Here is a 23018-nt window from a genome sequence, read left to right as displayed (position 1 = left end):
TTCAGTGGATTCGTGAATGCTACGTGGTTTGTCTAAAGGTCTAACCAGCATCTTTTCTGCTGCATTTCTTTAGATACAATTTTTAAATTGCATTTTGAAGGTGCTAATGGACCCTGAAGGCCTTGGCTAGGGAGCCGCAATGCTGGCAGCAGCTAGTTCTGCAAAACGGCTTTGGGTCTCTGAGATTGAAAGGAAGGCTGCACCTCATTTAACTCAATGGCCACCATCCAAATCGTCCCAACAGTCAAGAAGTGGGCCGCTTTTCATGCCTCTTCTGTACACATCCTTTGTTTTTCCTTTTTGTCTTTGCCCATCCTTTCCCCCAGATATCACAAAACACTGTTTCAGCCTGAGGTTTCAATTAGGTTCTGGCGTGATGAGCTCATGCCACTCTTTGTGTGGCCACGGCAAGAACATCCTTCCCGGTGCTTTCTTAGCGAGGGAGCCGGGGCTGCTGAATTCCCTTTTCATGCCTCCACAAGGGAGCCTCCGTTTCTCATTTGTCCAAATCCTTGTTTGTCTTCAGGAAGTGAAATGCTTGCATTTGATTGTGATTGGGATGGATTGACATCTTTTCAAGTCCTGTGGAGGAATGAAAGCCAAGCTTACTCAGAGGGATTATTCCCCTGCTTTCAGTCGGGTTGAATGTTGCATTCGTTTGGTAAATAGTGGTGGAGGGTCCCACCCCTGCCTTTTTCTCTGGGTGGTTGTGCATATTTGGACAGAACGTGTTCTGCCTGCAGAGAAGGCCCGAAAAAAGTCTCTTAGCAAATAACTAGGACCTGAAAGGGACAAACGAGGCTGGCTGGTGAGGCCTTTCAGTGTCACAGTTCCCATCTTAAGGTAAAAATGATCCCTTTCCACACTTGTCATGTCAATTCCATGGGCCACCATGCAAGAGTAAATTCACCAAGCCAGCAAGGAGGAGAGCCTTCTTGGTTCCTGGCTCTTATAGAGCCTCCGGAAAAAAGCAGGAGTCTAGCTGGTCAAAGCAGCCGCTGGCTGGGGTTCTTTGTGTCTGTCCCTGTGTTTGTGCATGTGCAAGTGGCCTCTGCTCTGTCTGGCTGGCTGTTTATTTTGTTTGGAAAGCTCCTGGCTGTCTGGGATTGTATCTATTCATCCCCCTCTGTACAGAGGCATGTAAATCAGCTTGTTAATTCAATCAAACAATTGATTAGGCTGTTGTTTTAATGTGCCCAGCGCTGTCCTAGGCACAGCAGGAGGGCATGAAAGATGCCTCAGTGGGGTCTTTATCTGTGACCTTGAGCAGCTCCGGAGCCTTTCTGAGCCGCCTGTTCTTATCTGTGGAGCTAGAAGGTCAGACTACCTGATTTCTAGGACTCTTCCTGCTCTGAGGTTCTCTGATTGAGGTCATGAGAGATGGAAAGAACTGAAGCCAGCTAAAAAATAAGACCTGTTGTGGTAGAGAATACAAATGAGTTATGTAGAAAAATATGTCCTTTGGTTGTATCCAGCGTAAGGTTGCTAGCAAATAAAAATAAAGAACGTCCAGTTAAATTTGAATTTCAGATAAACAAATAATTTTTTAATGTATTTAGCCTAAGTATGTCCCATACAACATATCTTATGCATCTGAAAATTTTAACTGGGCATTCTGCACTTTATCTGGCAGCCCCGATCCAGAGAGATCATGAGAACCGTGGACTTAAAGAAGGGTCACCCCTCCAGGCTCACTCCTCTCCGGGCTGTCTCTCCAGCCACACTGGCCTTCTTTCCACTCCTCCTACCACAGGGCCTTTGCACAGGCTGGTACCACTGCTTGAGGTGGCTTCCTCTCCATCCCCTCTCTCATAAAACTAATTCATTCTTCAGATTTCAGTTCAAAAGCCACTTCCTCGGTAAAGCCTTTCCTGATACTCCAGACAGAGTGCATTTCTCTGTTCTATATTCCCGGGGAGACTCTGCCTTCACAGCACTTGTCACAGTTTTTAAGTTTGTGTATTTCACAACCATATGCTGGAGGTAGGGTTTGTGTTGGTAGATTGGAATGTCAAGGACATTCTGGAGAGGTGAACCAAAGAAATAGAGCCACAGAGGTGAGAATGCCCACGGTGTGTTTCCAGAACAATGAAGAGAGTAGTTGAGTCGTTAGTTAGTGAAAGACCCACTTGTAGAGAACGATGTCCTTGAACCCCATCTTAGGGGCTGGAAATAGACGTTCTGAGGAGAGTGACGAACTCGGGATGGCTGCAAGAGGAGTGGTAACGCGATGAAAGTCATTCTTCAGCGGGTTTTATGAAGCCCCAGAAGGGAAAGCTGAGTCTGAGGTTAGCTGGGGCTCCTTGAAGTTTTCCCCTGAATTCTGAGAATTTGTCATACCAAGGCATCAAATGGCTTTTGATGGCCTCTCAAAACTTTCTTCCTGCTGAAACCTTCTTTTTCTAGTGTCTTACCATGTCTGCTCTTAAATGTTTAGAAGAGAGAGCCTTCGTTAGAACCACTGCTTGGTTTTCAGGTATGTGGATTTGCTACATCTGCCCACACATTCATGCAATAAGTTTTGCCACCTTTTGGATCAGCTCATATTGTGTCCTTATCACTCTTGATTGCTTTGGCCTGGCGCCAACAGACTCTGGAAGATACATGTGTGCATACACACTTATACACATAATGCACACGTAAATAAGTACACATATACACACGAATATATGCACACAGGCATTCCTACACCCAGATACATGCAACATATATACATACTACACACATGTAAACATACACACACATATACACGCATACCTATACATGTATATATTTTTTACTATGATAATGGCAGGAGATGGGAAGTCAAGCCACCCTCCTCTGGGTATTGCCTGCAGAGATGGTGTCACTTCCTCTGCCTCTGAGTTTCCCTGGCCTCTGAGACTTTTACTTTACAGGGCAGTTTGTACCAGAGTTCCCTTCCCCAGCTTCCTTCTCGGAGCTCTCAACAGCCTCAGTCCTTAACAAGAAAAACCCCAGCCACATTGTTTTGCTGGAGGATATGTATATATGCCGTATTTTAATATATCCACATCCGCTCAGATAGATATATATTTTCCCATAAGAAACTGGTTATGACCTCCCACTTCTATTGAAGCTGTCAAGCTGCTTTCCTGACAGTTGGCCAAACTGGCTTTCTACTGACAGAACCCCTTTCACACTTTCATTTTTTTATTAAATGTAACATTTTAAGACGTAGCGCTACATGTCACACAGCTTGAAGAGTTTTGAACAGCATGATTTTTTTCCATAATGGTATTTGTTTTCAGTCACTTTTTCCAGCTTTGGATTTACTATGACATGAGAGAAAAAGAACACATTTCAGAAAAAAGGTTGGGTAACTTGGACAAAGTTGGCTTAACCAATTCCTGTGAAATTACGTGTCTAGGAACTTTCTCCAAATGGGAGGCTACTGCTGTTCCACGTTCTGCTATCTGGAAAAGTGCAAAGAATGCTAGCCATGGTGCTTCGTAGAACTCAAGACAAGTGTGTTCATTCTTTCTACAAGAATGATGGTCTTGCATGCCCTGGGCTGCCGATCTGCCTCTGCAGCCTCATCTCAGCTCATCTTCCCTCGCTCTCTACTTCCACCATGGAGTATGTCTCTCACCCCTCAAACGGGCCATGTGCGGTGATGAGCTTGCCTGAGCCTCCAGGGGTGAGGATTAGCTGAGTCAATGTACATAAAGAGTCTGGCACATAGTAGGTGCTCAGTAAACAGTAGACATAAAAATTGTAAAAGGCAGGAAGAGGTTAGGCCGCCAGAGGCAAATGCAGATGCTAAAGAAAGAGAAGTTCCTTTTCCCTCTCCGTTTCCTGCATAGTATGGACCGTACCTGCCAGCTCAGAAGGAAACTTCCTCCTTGAATGGCCTCTTGATTACAGTCTCGACTGGCTGGCTTGCATGTATAAAACTGTAACCTTTGAATTAGTTAGCTGAACATCATTTTGTGTGTCAGCTTTGGCAGTGCATTCCCAGGGTGTCAACTAGTGGTCTGGTTGCTGGGTGGGTCTCCTTTCCCCATCCTGGTTCAATAGCACCAATTAGAAGAATGGTTCTCAAAGTGTGGTTCCCGGGCCAGCAGCATTAGCATCACCTGGGAACCTGTTAGAAAGGCAGATGCTGGGTTTGGCAAGAATCAGAAACCTAATGAATCAGAAACTCTGGGGCTGGAGTCCATCAAACTGTGTTTTAATGAAACCTCAAAGTGATTCTGAGTACACTAAAGTTTGAGAACCACCATTAAAGTGTTACCTACTAGAAATGTGTGTAAGTGTGAGCAGCGCTAAGAGGAATTTAACATCTATGCAACATTGAGCCAGTGATTTTTCAGGATTTAAAAAAGGCATTTTGGGGCTTCCCTGGTGGCGCAGTGGTTGAGAATCTGCCTGCCAATGCAGGGGACACGGGTTCGAGCCCTGGTCTGGGAGGATCCCACATGCCGCGGAGCGGCTGGGCCCATGAGCCACAACTACTGAGCCTGCGCGTCTGGAGCCTGTACTCCCCACCAAGAGAGGCCGCGATAGTGAGAGGCCCACACACCGCGATGAAGAGTGGCCCCCGCTTGCCGCAACTAGAGAAAGCCCTCGCACAGAAACGAAGACCCAACACAGCCAAAAATAAAATAAATAAATAAATAAAAAATAAAAAAATAATAATAATAAAAAAATTTTTTTTAAAAAAAGGCATTTTGTGTACTGTTTTTAGTCCAGATCTCCAAGTCTGTTAAGACTGTCAATTAAATAAGATTCAAAGTTTAAATCACATAGTTGCAGTGTGGGATAGAAGGTTAGGGGTATTATTGTCCATAATTGATAAGCTGTATGCTTTTGTACTTAAGGTTTGATAATGGAATGCACGGCCAAACAATTTGCTTTTCAGAACAGGAAAAGCTAAGAATTCGTCTTGCCCCTCGTCTCTACTTTTTCAAACAGTTTTCTAATTCCAGAGAAGAGTCTGGGCTCTGAGAAGCATTCTCCTCCTCTTATTTTCCATAACTTTGTCCTGGAAAATACAGTCTGGAGGAAAGCAGTTTATAGAGTAATCATCTGCGTCTAGTGCAGAATTTGGAGTCCAAGGGCAGGCAGATCCTTCGTCATAAACAGGAGGATTAGCACGTAGATAATGTAGTTGGCAGAGGTCAAGCCTGGCATGGCTATGGCTATGGCTCTGGCTTCCCTGGATTACTCATCCCCAAGCAAATGCTGCAAACTCCGTGCCCATTGCTAGGACTTTGGGCAAACACCTTTTTATTTTATATAAACCCTGCATACACAGTTAAGACAGTGCATCCACATGTTTCTAATTCGTTTACACTTCACTCATCAGCATGTGTTGGGTGAACACCCTGCCACGTCTGAGTTTTATGAGCTGCGTTTACGAGGCTGCTTTTCTTGAACAGGGATATCATATATTCTACCAAAAAAATGGAACTTGAGCCTGGGAAACGAGGGCTTCAGTGTTAAACTTGGAGTGAACTTGTGAAGTTTGAATGGATCCGAAACTAAGCACAGATGTTATCCATTCTCCAAGAATAGCCTCACGTATTTATTCACAGAATGTCTCTCCTCTTTTCGTACCTGAAATTTTCTCTCTACCTAAGGGAAGGCGAAAGAATGTGCATTTGTGGGGAAAGCCTGAACCTCATTTCCTGCCACTTTGAGGAGTCTCCCTCTTGCTTACTAAGAGATAATGCAAGCCTTGGTAGTAGCAAAGCTGGCTAAAATCTAGAACCTTCAGCAACGTGTTGCTTTCGTGGAAAGCAACATTTTTGCTCTCCCACTTACGCTGAGTTCCTGAAAAGACAGCAAGGAGTTTTATAGTTTTGTGTTAATTTTGAATAGAGATGGAAGGGACCTACCACTGATAGAAACTGTACAGGATTCCATTTCTCAGAACCCAAATTGTTGGAGTTATTTTTTAAATTCTTTTTAAAAATAATTTTTATTGTTTAATCTAAGTTACGCATGCATGTATCTTACAGAGTCAAATAATTCTACAAACTTTGTCCCCTCCAGTATTTCTTCCTCCCCAATAATTTTAGCTGTTCTTTTGATATTTACCTTCTTATCTCTGAATAATGTTTATATCGTTACTTCTGGATTTTTCAGTTTCAGGTATTTTCTGTTGAAGGTGATGATGTAGCCCTCTTTCATCATCCTCTCTCTCCACCTCACCACACATACACACTTCCCATTCCACACACTCTCAATGTAATTATGTTGTAATTTTGGTTAGATTAATAACCATTGCTTACAGTATGACTATGTGCATGCGCTTCACAGCTGAGCCATAATAGTGTACTAGGTCAGATCTCCAGGATGCTAATCCTGAGGCAGAGATTTGTGCCCAGTGTTTATTAGGCAGTGATTCTGGAACTATGCCTGTGAGGGGTGTGAGATGCAGGAATGAACAGCTCTGAGCTGGTAATTACCCCAAACTGAGACGGGATGGGCCATTGTACAACCACATCGACCCCGTCCTTGGACAGGGGCTATCCCTGAGAAGGAGGTTGGTGAGGCGGCTCCCTTAGGCTGGGGGCAAGTTCCAAAAAGACACAGCTGTGAGCTAACAGCAGGCAATACTCCCAGCTGCTGGGGGAATCCTGACTTGGATTAGGATGGTAATGGTAGATAATCTGAGCACCCTAACACCCTGGTCCTGGGCACTAGGTGGGCTCCTTCAATCTGGAAACAGAAACTTTCTTGATATTTATGTGTTGATTTCTTGGGGATCTAGGAAGCTAACTGCTGCTGCTGCTCCTTTTTAAAAAAATAACGGCTTTATTGAGATAAAATTCACATACCATAAAAGCCACCAATTTAAATAGTACAATTTAGCAGCTTTTAGTATAGAGTCATACAACCATCACCATTATATAATTTCAGAACATTTTCATCACCCCAGGAAGAAAGTCCATACCCATTAGTAGTCACTCCACATTCTCGCCTCCCTCCAGCCCCTGGCAACCACTAATCTACTTTCTACCTCTATATGTTTGCCTATTCTGAATATTTGATATAAATGTAATTATACAATATGTGACCTTTTGTGATTGGCTTTTTTCTCTTAGCATAATGTTTTCAAGGTGCATCCATGTTGTAGCATATATCAGTGCTTCATTCCTTTCTTTTGTCACGTAATATTTCCTGTATGGATATACCACATTATGTTTATCCATTCATCAGTTGAAGGACACTTGGATTGTTTCTACTTTTTAGCTATTATGAATAATGCTGCTATGAATTTTCACGTACAAGTTTTTGTGAAGATGTATGTTTTCATTTCTCATTGGTATATTCCTAGAAGTGGAATTGCTCATATGGTAACTCTACATTTAACATTCTGAGGAACTGCCAAATGTATTCCAAGGAAGCTGTTCCATTTTACAATCCAGTCAGCATTGTAAGAGGGTTCTGAGTTCTCTACAATCTTGCCAGTGCTTCTTATTGTCTTTTTTTTTTTTTTTTCAGCCATCCTCTGTGTGACGTGATATCTCATCGTGGTTTCAATTTGTATTTCCCTAATGACTAATGATATTGAGCATCTTTTCATGTGCTTATTAGCCATTTGTATATCTTCCTCAGAGAAATGTCTGTTTAAGTCCTTTGTCCATTTTTAATTGGAATCTCTTTTTATCTTTTAGTTATAAAAGTTCTTCATAGATTCTGGATACAAGTCCCTTATCTGGTATATGATTTGCAAAAGTTTTGTCTCATTCAGTGGGTTGCCATTTCATTTTCTCAATGGACTTCTGTGATGAAGTCCAATTTATCTTGTTTTTTCTTCTGTCACTTGTCCCTCTGATGTCATATCATCTGAGAAACCATTGATAATCCAAAATCATGAAGATTTGTGCCTACGCTTCCTTCTAGGGATTTTATAGTTTTAGCTTTTACATTTAGGTTCATGATCCATTTTGAGTTAATTGTTATATATGGTGTGAGAATAGGGGTCCAGCTTCATTCTTCTGCATGTAGATATGCAAAGTTGTCCCAACACCATTTGTTGCAAAGACTATTTGTTCCTCATTGAATTATCTTGACACCATTGTCAAAAATCAATTGACCATAAATATAAGGGTTTATTTCTGGACTCTCAGGTCTGTTCCATTGATCTATGGTCTAGCCTGTGATAATATCACACTGTCTTCATTACTGTAGTTTTACAGTAAGTTTCAAAATCAGGAAGTATGAGTCCTCCAACTTTGTTTTTCTTTTTCAAGGTTATTTTGGCTGTTCTTGGTTCCTTGTATTTTCATATAAATTTTAGGATCAGCTTGTCAATTTCTGCAAAAAAAGACAGCTGATATTTTGATTAGGATTGCACTGAATCTGTAGATCAATTTTGGGGAGTATTGCCGTCTTAATATTGTCTTTCGATCCATGAACATGGAATTTCTTTCCACTTATTTAGATCTTCCTTAATTTCTTTCAACAGTGTTTTGTATTTTTCAATGTGTAAGTCTTACACTTCTTTTGTTAAATTTGTTCCTAAGTGTTTTCTTCTTTTTGATGCTATTGTAAATGCTATTTTTACAATAAAAAATAATGCTATTATTTTAAGGTTGTTTTATTGATAGTGTATAGAAATATAATTGATTTTTGCATATTGATCTTATATCCTGTAACTTTGAGGAACTTGTTTATTGGTGCACTTAAAAATTTATCTATACACAAGGTCATGTCATCTGTGAATACAGATAGGTACTTTTACTTCTTCTTTTCAATCTGGATGCCTTTTCTTTTTCTTGTCTATTTTGCCCTGGCTAGAAGTTTGTTTTGTTTTGTTTTGTTTTTGTTTGTTTTTTGTTTCTCTAAAATCAGTAGTAATGTCCCCTCTCTGTTCCTAATTTTAGTATTTTGAGTCTTCTCTCTTTTATTCTTGGTTAGTCTATCTAAAAGTTTGTCAATTTTTTCCCTTTAAAAAAAGCCAACTTCAGTTTCATTGATTTTCTCTATTGTTGTCTCTCCCTTGTGTGTTTAATTTATTACCACTCTAGGTTCCTTCTTCCTGTTGGCTTTGAGTTTAGTTTGCTCTTCTTTTTTCAATACTTAAGGTGGGAGATTAAGTTATTGATTTGAGATCTTTTTTAACACAGGTGTTTATAGCTATAAATTTCCCTCTAAGCACAACTATAACTGCATCCCATAAGTTTTGGTATGATGTGTTTTAATTTTTATTAATCTCAAAGTTTTTTCTAATTTTCCCTGAGGTTTTTTTTTCTTAATCAGTTATTTAGAAGTATGTTGTTTAATTTCCACATATTTTTGAAATTCCTAAATTTCTTTCTGCTATTGATGCCTAATTTTATTCCATTGTGATCAGTAAGCATACTTTGTATGATTTCACTCCTCTTAAATTTATTAAAGCTTGTTTTATGACCTAACATTTGTTCCCTCCTGGAGAATGTTTCATGTGTACCTGAGAGGAATGTGTATTCTCCTCTTCTGGGGTGGAAGGTTCTATAGATATCTATTGGGTCTAGTTGTTCTATCCATTATTGAAAGTGGAGTATCAATGTTTCAAACTATTATTGTTGAATTGTCTGTTCCTCCTTTCAATTCTGTCAGTTTTTGCTTCATGTATTTTGGGGCTTCATTGTTTGTCTTCCTGATGGATTTTATCATTGTAAAATGCTCTCATTTGTCTTTGGTAAAAATGTTTGTCTGAAAGTCTGTTTGGTCTGATATTAGTATAGCCACTCCAGCTTTTTCCAATGTTCTCATTGCTTTTATGAAGGAGCTGATTTTCAAAGGCTTTTAGCTAACCATTCTGGAAAGTAGAACCTCTGACTAATTCTTAAATATGCTTATAGATAATTTTTCTGTTTTTAGGCCTGCTCTCTCCCCTATTTCCAAAGTTGCCTTCTGGAGATGGTACAATACTAGGTAACTTCATTGCTTCAATTCCTGCTTAAGATCCATTTGCTTGGGTCTGTCTGCTAAGTCATTTCCATGGATCCTTCTGCTTCCCACCTTCCAAAATTTTATAACTGTTAGCTCTCTTTCTATATTCTTTGCCCTTTATCACTTAAAAATGTCTTTACTCTTAGATCAATGGATTTTCCAATTAAAGAGTTCAATGAGTGATTTAAACATTTAACCTGTATTTGAGGGTAAGCCCTTTAGCTGTTAGTCACTTTATTCTAAGCAACCTGAATTTTCTTGTGTATTCTCCAGAATTTTAAAAAATGATCAGAGGGCTGTTTTACTGTCAGAGATCCAGGCAATATCCTAAATTAAAAATAGTGCTTGTATTAACTTTTAAATTTAGGCATGGAATTTGAACATCTTTGATTCAATGTAAGAATAATCAGCTGCTTCCAAGTCTGTTCACTGCTTGATGTTTTCATAGAGCAGTTGTTCCCAAACTTGACCATGCACTAGAATCACCCAGAGGGCCTGTCAAAATACAGGTTTCCAGGCTCCATCCCCAGGGCTTCTGATTTAGGAGTTGGAAGTGAGGCCCAAGAATTTGCATTTTCAACAAGTTCCCAGGTGACGCTGATGCTTCTGATCCTGGGACCACACTGAGAGTCACTACCTCGGTGGTGTGTGGAATGTAAAGGTATTCCCTGTGGGGGTGGGGAGGACTTTTAGGAAGCAGATGAGAGCAGAGAGGGAGAGCAGTAAGAGGGAGATAAGCGCGGAGGAGAAGGATGTGCCCACTTGCTCGTATCCTGTTGTTCTAGCTTGTGCTCTCCTGTTTTGTCTCCTCTCTCTGCAAGGAGGAAACCATGACAAAATCTGCTTAGAGAAGAGGCTCTTGGCATCAGAATTGTAGTTCTATTCAAGGGGAGAAAAGAGGAGTGAAGTGACCATCCATGAAAAACGTTAAACTGTAGCCCTGCAGATGTATTTTTATGTGGCATTTTAAAGTGGTTGAGGAGTATGAGCAGGGTCTGGAGAAGTCAGGGCTAATGTAATTTTATGAGATGCTCTACATGCAATATTGCTAAGGCAGCAGGATTCTGGGCAATTTTGTCAGGTAGTCACTTGTCCCCAGGTTTCAGTTATCTCCTAGGATCCCCCTTTTCCTTGTTGCAAGTCTGAGAAGGCAGGGACACTGCCTAAGCCACATGGACAGAGGGTCAGACCTAGTAGCTGGTTTGGGCCACAGGTAGGAGAAACCCAGACTTAAGGCCGTTCCTCTGGGTTATTTTCATGTAGCCATTTGCTGTCATTGTCTCATGTTTAGCCATCTTTTTTTTGTTCTCAGAATGTTCTTCCATAGTATGGTTGCAAATATTGAGGGATAAAGCTGTGGCTGCCAGTGATAATATTCCAAAGGATAGAGGTGATTGGGAGGAAGCCCAGAGAAGTGAGAACTCAAAACCCTTGCCCTCTGGGAGGCTGCCTTTCAGACACTTTTATTACAAAATGCAACAACGCACCTGGATAGTTCCTGCTATATCACTTCCCAAAGTAAGGAGCTGGGAGAGAGGAAACGGGGTCTGGATACATAGATGACATGAGAAAGCAGGTTGTAGGAGACTAATTTTCCCTCTAACTTGTCACTTCCTTTCTTAGGCCTGGTGTGTGTGTGTGTGTGTGTGTGTGTTTAATCCATAAAATGATGGTTTGGTTTCAGACAGTCCCAAAGGTGCTTCGTCTCTGGTAATCTTTGACTTTTCCAAGATCACCTCTTATATCTTTTGGGCAGCCAGCGCAGGAAATCAAGTCTCTCGATTTCTCCAATAGAGCTCAGAGTACACAGAAGATTTCAGTCTTCCGTAAACCATGCGGTCCCAGAGGTTGCCTGTGATTTCCTGTTAGCGGTTTTCAATGGCTTCGGAGTAGAAGGAAGTTCATTGCTATGACAGTCACGCAGCCACACTGGGGAAAGTATGATGTATTGTGTTGTGTAGGAAAAAGTTAGTATTATCCAATGCAGTAATCAGATTTTCAGACAAAGGCATGACCCTGGAACATGCTGTTTATGGCTGAACATAGCATCAGTCTTGTCTCCAAAAACAGTTAAACAAAATCATTGTGTACTTGGCATGTCTTTCTCCCTTGGATATGGAAATATATCTCGCCTGAACATTTTTCTCATTCTTATTTTGGAGGCAACTAGATTGCTCTGAAAATATTAGTTGTAGCAATAATTAATTTAGCATTTATTGAGCACCAGCCTTTGTGCTGGTGAAGTACTTTTCGTGAAGTAACAAAAATATAAAGAAACACCCCGAGGTAAGGGAATCTATCTAGCGGGGAGAGAGGAGAGAAAGGCAAAATCAAAAACAAAACCAAAAAAACCCCAAAGGCCAATATTCATTTATCTATCCCTCCTTTTATTCCTCAGGGATTTGTTGAGCATTTGCTATGTGCCCAGCTCTCTACTGAGTGTTGGGGATATAAAAGTGAATAAGATAGACACATCTCTATGGTCCCTCAAAGCCATGCTTCAAATGAAGTTTGTTTAACCTTATAGTAGAGGAGACTGGGTCAGCCTGTGATGGATGGACCTATAGAGTAGATCAGGATCTGTGGAGGGCTTCCCAGAGGGGGTGACCTGGGAACTAAAGCAAAGTAGAAACAGGTGCTAGCCAGAGAAACAGTGAAACAATGGTTGGACAGAGGAAGTGCTTAGTTGGGGATAGAATGCACATTTAAGGAGGGACAGGAGGAAATGAGACTATAAAGGTAGCCAAGGTTCAGCTCCTGAAAGATGTTTTATCCCTTGCTGAGGACTTTGGACTCCAAACCAAGGTGATAGGGAAACCACTTAAATATCTGGTAATGGAGGAATTATTACAGGAAACTCAGCCATTTAAAAGAACATAAAATGATATAATTGTATAGATCTTAAATAATAAAAAGTAGAACATAAACATTGTGTGCTCACTGTGACTGCTGATTTATACGATATAATTTTGACTATGTTAAAGCATGGGAGGATGTCTAAAAGTGGAGTCTATTATTTGCATTGTGAGATTCTTTCAGAATTCCTTTACAGTGCTCACTCAGCATCGAATCTCTACTATGCGCCTGTAGATCAAGATACAACCCCTTCTCTCTACCATCAAATAGAGAGAGATCTAATAACTTTCACGCATTTTAAAAGGTGTGTGACTATGACATGTCCAGAATAGGCAAATCCATAGAGACAAAAAATAGATTTGGTGGTTGCCAAGGTCTTGTGGGGAGGAGAGAATTGGGAATGACAGCTAACAGGTCCAGTGTTTCCTTTTTTGGGGTGATAGAAATGTTCTGGAATTAGTTCACGGGGATGGTTGTACAACACTGTGAATATGCTAAAAACCACTGAAATGCACACTTTGGTTAAAATGGTTAATTTTATGTTATGTGAATTTTATCTCAATAAAAAAATATAGAAAAAAAAAAGATGCTTATTGATTATTGGGTTGTGTTTTTCTTTTTCGGTAGCCAAGGGCAATCGGAAGTGTGAGCTGAACTGCCAGGCAATGGGCTACCGCTTCTACGTACGGCAGGCTGAGAAGGTCATTGATGGTACCCCCTGTGACCAGAACGGCACGGCCATCTGCGTGTCTGGGCAGTGCAAGGTAAGTGCCCCTGGACTGGCGTATCTGGAGTGGCTCTCGGGTGTTTGATCTGTGCCTGCCAACTGCACTGTTTGCCAGGCTGTGGCATGCTTCCTCCCCACAACTTATGGTCCCCTCCACTCCAAACCACGAACTCTGGGAGAAGTGCGTAAGACAGGGCGGCTTGTTTTGCGCCGTGTTTTCGATCTTTGGGAGTTGCCAAGTCTCACTCTGGCATTTCAGTTATTAAGTGATTTATGCACGTTTATATCACGTGCGTCATAAGAAACTCAGCGATCTTTCCTTGTTGGATCCAAAGCTTCTTCCTTCCCTCTGAAGTGGAGGTTATAGAAAGGGCACTGCTGGATCAGTCAAGAAACAGTTGAAGTCATCAGGGTGGCATTTTAAGGGCATGGCGTATTTTATCTTGCCTCCCACCAGCTGGGGCCAGCTTCCAAATGAAAGTTGTCTAGTGCCTTTATAGCTGCAGTTGTACTTTCAACAGGAAGTTTTTAGCCTCCTTGGACTTCTGAAGTCTGTTCCAGGAACTCCCAGCCCTGCATTCTGCAAACATTCTGGTCTGTAGAGAATCCCTGTGGGATGCTACCCTTTGACAGAAAGCACCATGTGGTTAAAAATAAGCGCCCCAGAGGAGATGGCACCAATTCCACAGCCACATTAATTGGAGCCTGGATGTCGACCCTCCTTTCATCTATAAATGTGAGAGTGGAGGTCTGACTCTAGCAGGTAAATGACTCTTTGGAGCCCAGACTAAGATTCTATCTTAATTAAGTTGCTGGCAGGACTGAGTTTCATCAAAGGAAGAGCTCTTTGGCTATCACGTCTGAAAGTTCCTGTTCTACTTTGAACGTAAATTGCCACTGTGTTTAGTATTAGAGCTATTTGAGTATGATTTATAAGCATCCCCATTCCCCTTCCAGCCTTTTTCTTAATGAGGTTTTAAATAGGATACAAAATAATTTATCAAAGCAGTATGGATATTCTCGGATTGTGAATAAAGGAGGGAAAAAGCTGTCATTTGATATCTGATGCATGTGAGGTTGTCTTCGGATGAGCAAGAAACCCCCAGAGCATTGATGCAGCACAAAAGAGGTAGGGAGCATGATGGGAAGCACACTGAAGGCTGGGACCCATCTGGCCTCCAATCTCTGCTCGTTTGGAAAAAACTGGGTTTCACGCATCCCCTCCCTCCTTACCATCCTCAGATAATACCCAAAGGAGTTCCGTTAGTGTTTTGTGGTTTCCGGCTCAACTAGTTCCTGCTTCTAAATGCTACTGAACCTGAAATAATGCACCTTATAGCAGCCTAGCTTTTTCTTTCAGACCCTGAATCAACTGTTCTATTTCCTGAATACAGGTGCACACTGCTGGGAGGTGGTGTAGTTTAGTGGTTAAAAAACATGCCCTCTGAAGTCAGACTGCTTGGGTTCAAATCCTGCCTCTTCCATGATTGACTGTGTGACCTTGTACAAGTTCTGTAAGCTCTCTGTGCCTGTACATCATTTACAACACGAGGAGGATGGTACCTACTTCCTGCATTGTAGTGAGGAGTCCCGAGCCAATACACATAAGGTCCTCATAACAGGTCTGGCCCTTAGTAAAGCATGCTGGCTTTTCTTAGTATTATGTTTGCTTATGCCCACATATGTCCTGTTGTATATGAATTTTCTATGTGAAAGTATTTGCTTTTTTTTTTTTTTTTGCAGATTGTAGATTTGTGAGATTTACTTTATCTTTTGAGGCAGCGTTCTTACACTGTAGTGTGAATCACAGGTGGTTGGCAGATTCTACATTGGTAGGTCTAGGGAAGGGCCTGAGTAGTCTATTTTTTTCAACTTTAATACTGTATCTTATTTGACCTAGTGTATCCAAATTATTATCATTTCAACATGTAATCAACATAAAAATTATTAATGACATTTTTACATTCTTTTTCGTATTAATTCTTCAAAATCTGGTGTGTATTTTACTTCTTGCAGTGCAACTCAGACTAGCCACGTTTCAAATGCTCAGTAGGCACATGGGAAAAGGTGCTAAACCTCACATGTAATCAGGGAAACTCACCAGATTGCCAAAAATGTAAAGGGCTGACAATGACAAGTATTGGCAAGGATATGGAGGACTCTTTTTTTTTAACTTTTTGTTTTATTTTGGAGTAGAGTTGAGTGGTCTGTTTTTCCAACAAGCTCCCATGTGATACCCATACTGCTGGTCAATGGATCATACTTTGAGTAGCAAAATCTTAAAGGGCACAGTGATTAAAATATAGTTCACAAAGAACCAGAAATGTAAATATACAGTGGTGAGATGAGTTGGAAGGAAGAGGAAATGTGGTCTCTTTCCACTGGGGGAGCTTGTTTTCTTAGTGTTGCATTAAGTGCCTCTAAGCTGATGATATGAAAGGAAAACAAACACTTATAAGGACACGGGTATGGATTCTTACTAATTGATGAAAACCAGTGGTGTAGGACAGCACAGTTTGAAGATGATAATTGCTGAAAGACTGAGACAGACATTCCCCAGGATGTGAGTAGATGAATAGGAATTTGATGTTACAAGGACAACTTGGATATTACTTCGTATTTGTTCTCTGTGCATTTGCCTGAAATTCGCTCATTGATGTTGTTGGAACTGCTGACTGTCGCGTCCTCTTCAGAACTTCAGTTTAAATAATCAGAAGTACATTTGCTTCCCAGGCTGAAGTTCTGTTTAGTTTGCAACTTTCAAAGGGTAAAGTGCCCTTTTCTGAATATTTGATCGGAAGCCCAGAATTCAAGTTGCTATCTCTGCCTCGCTGACCTGTGGCTGAGAGAGCTGTCACTCTCTGACAGGAGTGTCTACATCTGAAATAGCTCCAGAAAGCCTCTGCTGGACACAGAGAGTTGAAAGCAAACCTGGGCCTGCCACAAAAGTTAATGAAAAGTGACAAGCATTAAATAAGAATACGAGCTAAACCTACACAAGAGTAGCTGAGGGAGAGGGGCGTCCTCCTGACACCAAACCACTTCCAAGCCACCCCAGGCCCACCCAGAGCAAGCTGGAATCCTCTGTTCCAGCTCCTGGCAGAGCGCTCCCTGGCCAGCCTGTGTTTACCCTGTTGCTGGAGCTCCACTGGGGTTTTAGATCCAAGAGTTGGAAGAGGGGCTGTAAGAATGCAGAAACCCTTGAGCTCGGGGCTGCAGAACATGGGAATTCCTCGCCAGTCCCTCAGAACTGGGTAACACTTCCTTTCTTGACAGAGAATGAAGGATCCTAAATGCTGGCCTCAGACTAAGGACTGCATATTGATAGCCAGGCTTTGAAGGGAAAGAACTCTAGCCTTGACTTTTCCTAAATCAAGAGGGTGTATCTGAAGCCCACAGAGATTCTGCCTTCCTCGCCTTAAACTCATCTCTCTAGACATCAGATAGGAACATCCGGCCAGTCTTCAGAGAAGTCTCTGCCCCACCCAGTCATGATTGTCATTGATGGGAATGAAATAGCATTTATGTCTAATTAACAGAGAGCACAGTAACCATTTCTATCATTAAGCATCACATTAAGTGTGCTATGAGGTTTTTTTTTTCCCTTGATCTCAGTTTCAAGCTCTGCAAAATTCTGGATTTTCATAGTTTGATAAAGTACATATTATTTTTGCTGGAAACTTAATGCAAATAGATGGAACTTGGCCTTCAAAGGTATAGCAGCCATTTGAAAGAACAGGGTCCCTTGGATAGAAACTAAAAAATAGCACAAAAAACAACCTTAGCTCCCTGGAGACCAGCCTTTCAGAAACCTCAGGCTTTCAAACTTGAATGATCATGAAAGAGTCAGACTCACCCCAAGACCTACCCTCCCTCCCACCAGAAAAAAATCCCGGATGGTGGAGAAACAGTCCTTGAGTAAATGCCTTGAAATAATAGGCTGATGCGAAACCTCCACGCAGGAAGGTGTTGAAGCTAATGCACACAGCAAGGAGTTGCTTCTGAGTGTTCACCCTGTGCCAGACAGTGTGATGTGTGCTGTTCATACAGAAGGATGCCTTAAGCCATTTGTCTTCACAATAACTCAGTCAGTATGCATTATCAGTCCCCATTTTACAGACAACTGTTATGAAGACAAAATGAGTTGGATAATACTGGCTTTTTAGGGTGAATTGTTAAGATTGGCTTTTTAGGGTGAATTGTTAATCAGAACAGAAAGAGTAATTTAAATGTGATAGGCGGAAACTCTTGTGCTTTAGGTGTCTCCCCTATTCTGATTTTATTTTCCTCACTGCGTCTTTCCAAAACAAACTGTCTTTCTAGAACACACATTAGGATAATGCCTCTCTTTTGCTTAAACTCCACCTGTGGCTCCCCATTGCCTGTGGAATAAAGTCCAGGCCCTTCGTCGTCTGTCTCCTGCCAGGCCTCCTGGGGCCCTGTTGCTGGCTGGGCTGGGATGTGTTGCTCCCTGAGCCAGGGGGCGTGCAGGGCTGTGCCTCCACAAGAATGAACACACTGTCTGGCAGCCTGGAGAGCCGTTCCACGTCCACTCTTGGGCCACCCGGTGGGCTCGGCCCAAAAGCCACTGGCTGACCCCATTGAGCACTGTTTCTGTTCTTCTGTTCCCACTTCTTGTGATTATTTGTTCCCATCACCACTGCCTACCACCCATCCAGGCCAGGAGCAATTCCAGGCACTTTGCTTTTGAATAGGTACTTAAAATAATTGTGTAAATCAATTGAGGTACTTGGTGACTCAATCTGTTGGATTTCAGCAAATGAAATTAGTCCTGAATCCAACACAGAGCTTTCTCTTTTGGCTGGGATGGGCAGTTGAGGGCTGATAACACAAGGACATGAAGGCCCCTTGGCTAAATCCCCGGAACCCAAGGCTTTGAAGGTCAGGGAGAATTCTTGGCACCTCCCCAGGCTCCTGTCTTGTTTTTAATTTTATTCACGCTGAATTTCTTGAGTCCCAACCGAGCTAATGACAGGAAGAAGCTAAGCAAGGGTGAGAGTGCAGTCTCCCATGGTGCCTTCTGTTGAGGGAAAAGACCCCCTTCTGCCACCCACCTGCCCTCTTCATCCCTGGTCAGCCAGCATCTTCCATGCGGGGCCCACCATCCGCGCCCCTCCCCGCTCGACGGGGGCTTTCATACCTCCTCTCCCAGCTGGGTCACTGCTCGGCTTCGACCAGGACACATCAGTGGACATTTTCATATTTATTCAGTAAATTAAAGCAAGGTAACTCTTTCCACATGTCCAGAGATAAGCTCGGGACCAGCATGTTGCCATGACTGGGAAGGATGACATGATGGGCATGTGCATCTATGTGCACCTGTGAGTTCAGGAGCCAGATATCCTCCATCCTCTATAAACTGCTGTTGTGCTCTCCTGAACCAAACAACCCTGTTCATTTCTCTGCCCATTTGCCCTAAGTTGCTTTTTTTTTCTCTTCTGGTTACTGGCTTTATTGTGTGGGCTTTGCTTAGAGTTCTGTTGTTACTCGAATGAAACCAAGAGAATCATTGCTTTGAGTAAAGTGTTCTTGCCTGTGCCAGACATATGCATGAGTCAAGCCTTGAAATAGGGTGGAGAGCTTTTACTTTGCTTGAATTCTGAGCTTATGTGACACTTGGTGGGCTCCCTGTTGCATCCCCACCCCAAGCAAACCGTGTTCTAAAAGTACTTTCTGCTTGTATTAAAATGCTTATCATGTTATGTTACAGTTATTTTGACATGTGTCTGAGCTCCTAAAGCAGGGGGAGTGTTATACATATATGTATCCTCAGTGCTTAAGGTATTAAGATTATTCAATAAATTGAATCAGTTTTAAAAATGTGTAAATGAACGAACCGAAGAACAAGTTAGAAATTGGCTTTCCTAACCCCTTTTCCTAAAAATGATCAAGAATAGGATTAACTAAGCATTAAAATTTTAGAGCCCAAGCCCTGCCTGATTGTTCTCAGGGCCTCTTGAAATCTTAAACAGAAACCTAAAGTGAACTTGATGAAATTTGCCTGATTCTATGCACTTCTTTTCCATGATCTATGATTTTTCTCATTTTCAAACACTGGAACCACTACCTAACAAAACTCAGTTTGGATTTCTTAATATATACTTATGAATTATTAACTAATCATTAATCAATAACCCAAGCAATACACACAATTAACTCAACAAATAGTCTTAACTGCTCCCAGCCATACACTGGGCTAGGCATTGGAGATAAAAAAATGGGAAAGATTAACAAGGTTCCTACCCACATTGAGCTTAATTTAATGGAGAAAGTAATAAAGAGAAAAAGTCGGTTAACAAACAAAAGAATGACAAATTTTGATGAGCACTTTGAAGTTAATAGGGAACTGAAATAGTGAACAGTGGTGAGAGCCCATGTTAGATGGGGTGTCAGGGGAAGGTCTCCGAGGCGAGCAGGGGTCGGGAGAACAAGTGGAGGCTATATTACCGGCCATGCAGGTCCAGGGACTGGCGAAAATGTGTGCCAGGTCTCCAGGCAGGACCCAGTACCTATGCGGTTCTCAGGAGCTGATAGATACCAAGGTGATCATTTTGTGTTTTCTTCCGCTCTCTGCCCTTGGGTGAGTCTGGTCTCCCCCTGATGGTGCCATTCTTCTTTCCTCCAAGATACTCACACATCTTCCTGGGTGCATGCTGGCTTTAGCAATAGAAAGCCCTCCACTGAGTCATTCTCTAAGCCGAGAAAGATTGCCCTGGAAACTGGATGATATAATGGGTCGAGAACAGGTTTGGGGGTCAGCCAGGATCTCTAATATCAAAACAGATGAGAGAGGGTTTGCTTAGGTAAGATTGGGGTAGGATGTCCGGAACCTCCAACCTGCCCTTCCTGGTGGTCCGTCCTATACCAGAGTGTCGGAAGAGAGAGGATTTTAGGGTTCCTTTCCCCTGGTCTTCTGAAGGAAAGGGCAGCCTTCCCCCAAAGGGGACTTAAAGAGCTATTCTATCCAAATTGGCAGGAGTGCTGACTGGCACTTGTAACTGAGAAATGAGAGGAAGCTTCAGCAAAGTCCCCTGGGCCAGACAAATAGTCCACCTTTGCCCCAGTGCATCTCTATTCCTGCCCTGAACCAAACACAGGCTAGAAGCACTGCCTGAGTATGACCTGTTATGATACAGACGCTACAGAGTTATGCAACGCTCATTGTATATAAGCTTATCTGCAGATACTTTTCCACAAGGCACGTAATAAAAATTGTAAGGATGCAGAAAATTGTATTGCATATGGAAACCCCAAGGCAGTGTCTGTTCAGACTAACAAAGCTAAGGAGAGCAGTCCCCCCCGCCCCTTTCCCTTTGGCCCCTGTGCACATTCTTGCTGAGTCAGCTCATGCTTTTAACTGATGATATTGACAGAGGATCAGACTTTAAAAAAAAAAAAACAAGTAGGCTGCTTAGCCTGATGATGACTTCGGTAGAGCCTGAAAGCCCATCACCCTGACACCAAGTTTGGGCATCTTTTTATAAGTCAGGTCAAACCAAGTAGTGAGTAGCACTGCTAGTGTGTTAGAAAAGCTTCAGAAAAGTATCCTGAGGTGTTGTGCATCTAGGTAGAAATAGATATTTGAGGGCAACAGTGCCAGAGAAAAACACATTTTTTATTTTGTATGTGTAATAGATAATAATATATTACATGACTCCAATATCAAAAAATGTGATCCCCTGTCTCCATCCACCACGTTTCCCATTCCCCAACAGGAAATAACCACTCTCTGAGAGTTCCTTTTTTAAGGCAGATGTTTTCATGCACTTACCAGCCCATTCGTATTATATTATTTTCCCTTCTTCTTGGCAAATATGGTCTGGACCTTGCTTTTCTTTTTTCTTTTAAAAATTATTTATTTATTTATTTGTTTGTTTATTTTATTGAAGTATAGTTGATTTACAATGTTGTGTTAGTTTCTACTGTACAGCAAAGCAATTCAGTTATACATATATATATTCTTTTTTTTATTGGAGTGTAATTGCTTTATAATGCTGTGTTAGTTTCTGCTGTACAATGAAGTGAACCAGCTATATGTATACATATATCCCCTCCCTCTTGGACCTCCTCCTCCCACCCCCACGCCCCCATCCCACCCATCTAGGTCATCACAGAGCACCGAGCTGAGCTCCCTGTGCTACATTGCAGGTTCCCACTAGCTATATCCGTTATGGTTTATCACAGGATATGAATATAATTCCCTGTGCTATACAGTAGGACCTTGTTGTTTATCCATCCTATGTATATAATAGTTTACATCTGCTAATCCCAAACTCCCAATCCATCCCTCCCTCACCCCCCTCCCCCTTGGCTACCACATGGACCTTGCTTTTCTTACTTAACATATCTTGGAGAACTTTCCCTTTTAATATCTAAAGCACGGCCCCCTTCATTCGACAGTGGCATGGTACTGTACTATATGAACTAATCGTAATTTGTTTAACCGTGATGCATGTTCAGGTCGTATCCAATCTTTCACCGTTACCAGCAGTGCTGCAATGAATACTCCCGTGAGTGAGTCATTTTATGTTTGCCTGTATCTGTAGGATAAAGTCTTAGAAGTGAGTCAAGAGTCCATATGTATTTGTGATTTTAATGCCCAGTGGGTGGCAAATTGCTCTCCAGAGTGGTTGAAACCACTAACCCTTGGACCAGCAATGTCCGAGGGTAGTGTGTTGTCCAACATTTGGATTTTTGCCAATCTGATAAGTGAAAAATTGTATCTCAGGTAGTTTTCATTTGCTTTTATTTTGAGTGAGGTTGTGCATCTTTTCATATGTTTAAGATCCATTCAGGGCTTGGAGTAGGATGAGTGAGGTGCCTTGGATGCAGAATTTAAGGAGGCACTGAATAAAATGAAATTCTCAGGGTCTCCTTAAATGTTGTCCCTTAGGCACCTCACCTGTCCCGCTCCAGTCCCAGCCCTGCACTGCACCTTGATCTCCTGATCTGGGAACCATTTATATTCCTCTCCTGTGATCTGTTTTTCTGTTGGGTTATTGATCATTCTCTTAATTTGTAGGAGCTTTTCATACATGAAAGAATTTTTTATGATATAAATTGCAAGGCTTTTTTCTTCAAATAGCCTTTTGACTTATGCCTTTGCTCATGCAGTTTTATTTATCTTTTTGCCAGGCAGAAGTTTTACATTTTTTAAATGGTGAATTTAGTAATTTTCTCTTGTCTGATTCTAGATTTTGTGTCATGGAAAGTCTTTCTACACTTTGAAGTTAAAAAATTTCTTCTGTGTCTTCTTTCAGTAATTTATAACTGTATGCTTTTACATTTTTACATTTCATATTAATCCGTTTGGAATTTATTCTAGTGTGTCATATGAGGTATGGATTCAATTTTACTTTGTTTCAGATGGCTACACAGTTATGCCTTTATCGTGATTGAATAAATCTTTCCCCCACTATTTTGGGGTTCCCTCTTTATTACCATATGTATGTATGCATGCATGCATGTATATATGTAGATATGTATTTTGGGCTTTCTAGTATAT

General features: G+C 41.7%; 1 protein-coding gene across 1 annotated transcript in view; it reads left to right on the top strand.

Moving 5' to 3' along the window:
- Nucleotides 1–23018, top strand: part of THSD4 (thrombospondin type 1 domain containing 4) — a 588874-nt gene that overhangs the window by 256340 nt on the left and 309516 nt on the right. Inside the window, exon 7 of the mRNA XM_059912858.1 lies at nucleotides 13393–13529. Coding sequence (XP_059768841.1) covers nucleotides 13393–13529 — 137 coding nt within the window. The remainder of the gene's footprint in view (nucleotides 1–13392; nucleotides 13530–23018) is intronic.

This window comes from Balaenoptera ricei, chromosome 2 (genome assembly GCF_028023285.1).
Source record: "Balaenoptera ricei isolate mBalRic1 chromosome 2, mBalRic1.hap2, whole genome shotgun sequence".
NCBI classification, from domain to species: Eukaryota; Metazoa; Chordata; class Mammalia; order Artiodactyla; family Balaenopteridae; genus Balaenoptera; species Balaenoptera ricei.
Note: the sequence above shows the minus strand (reverse complement) of the source record. Positions and strands in the feature narration are given on the sequence as shown.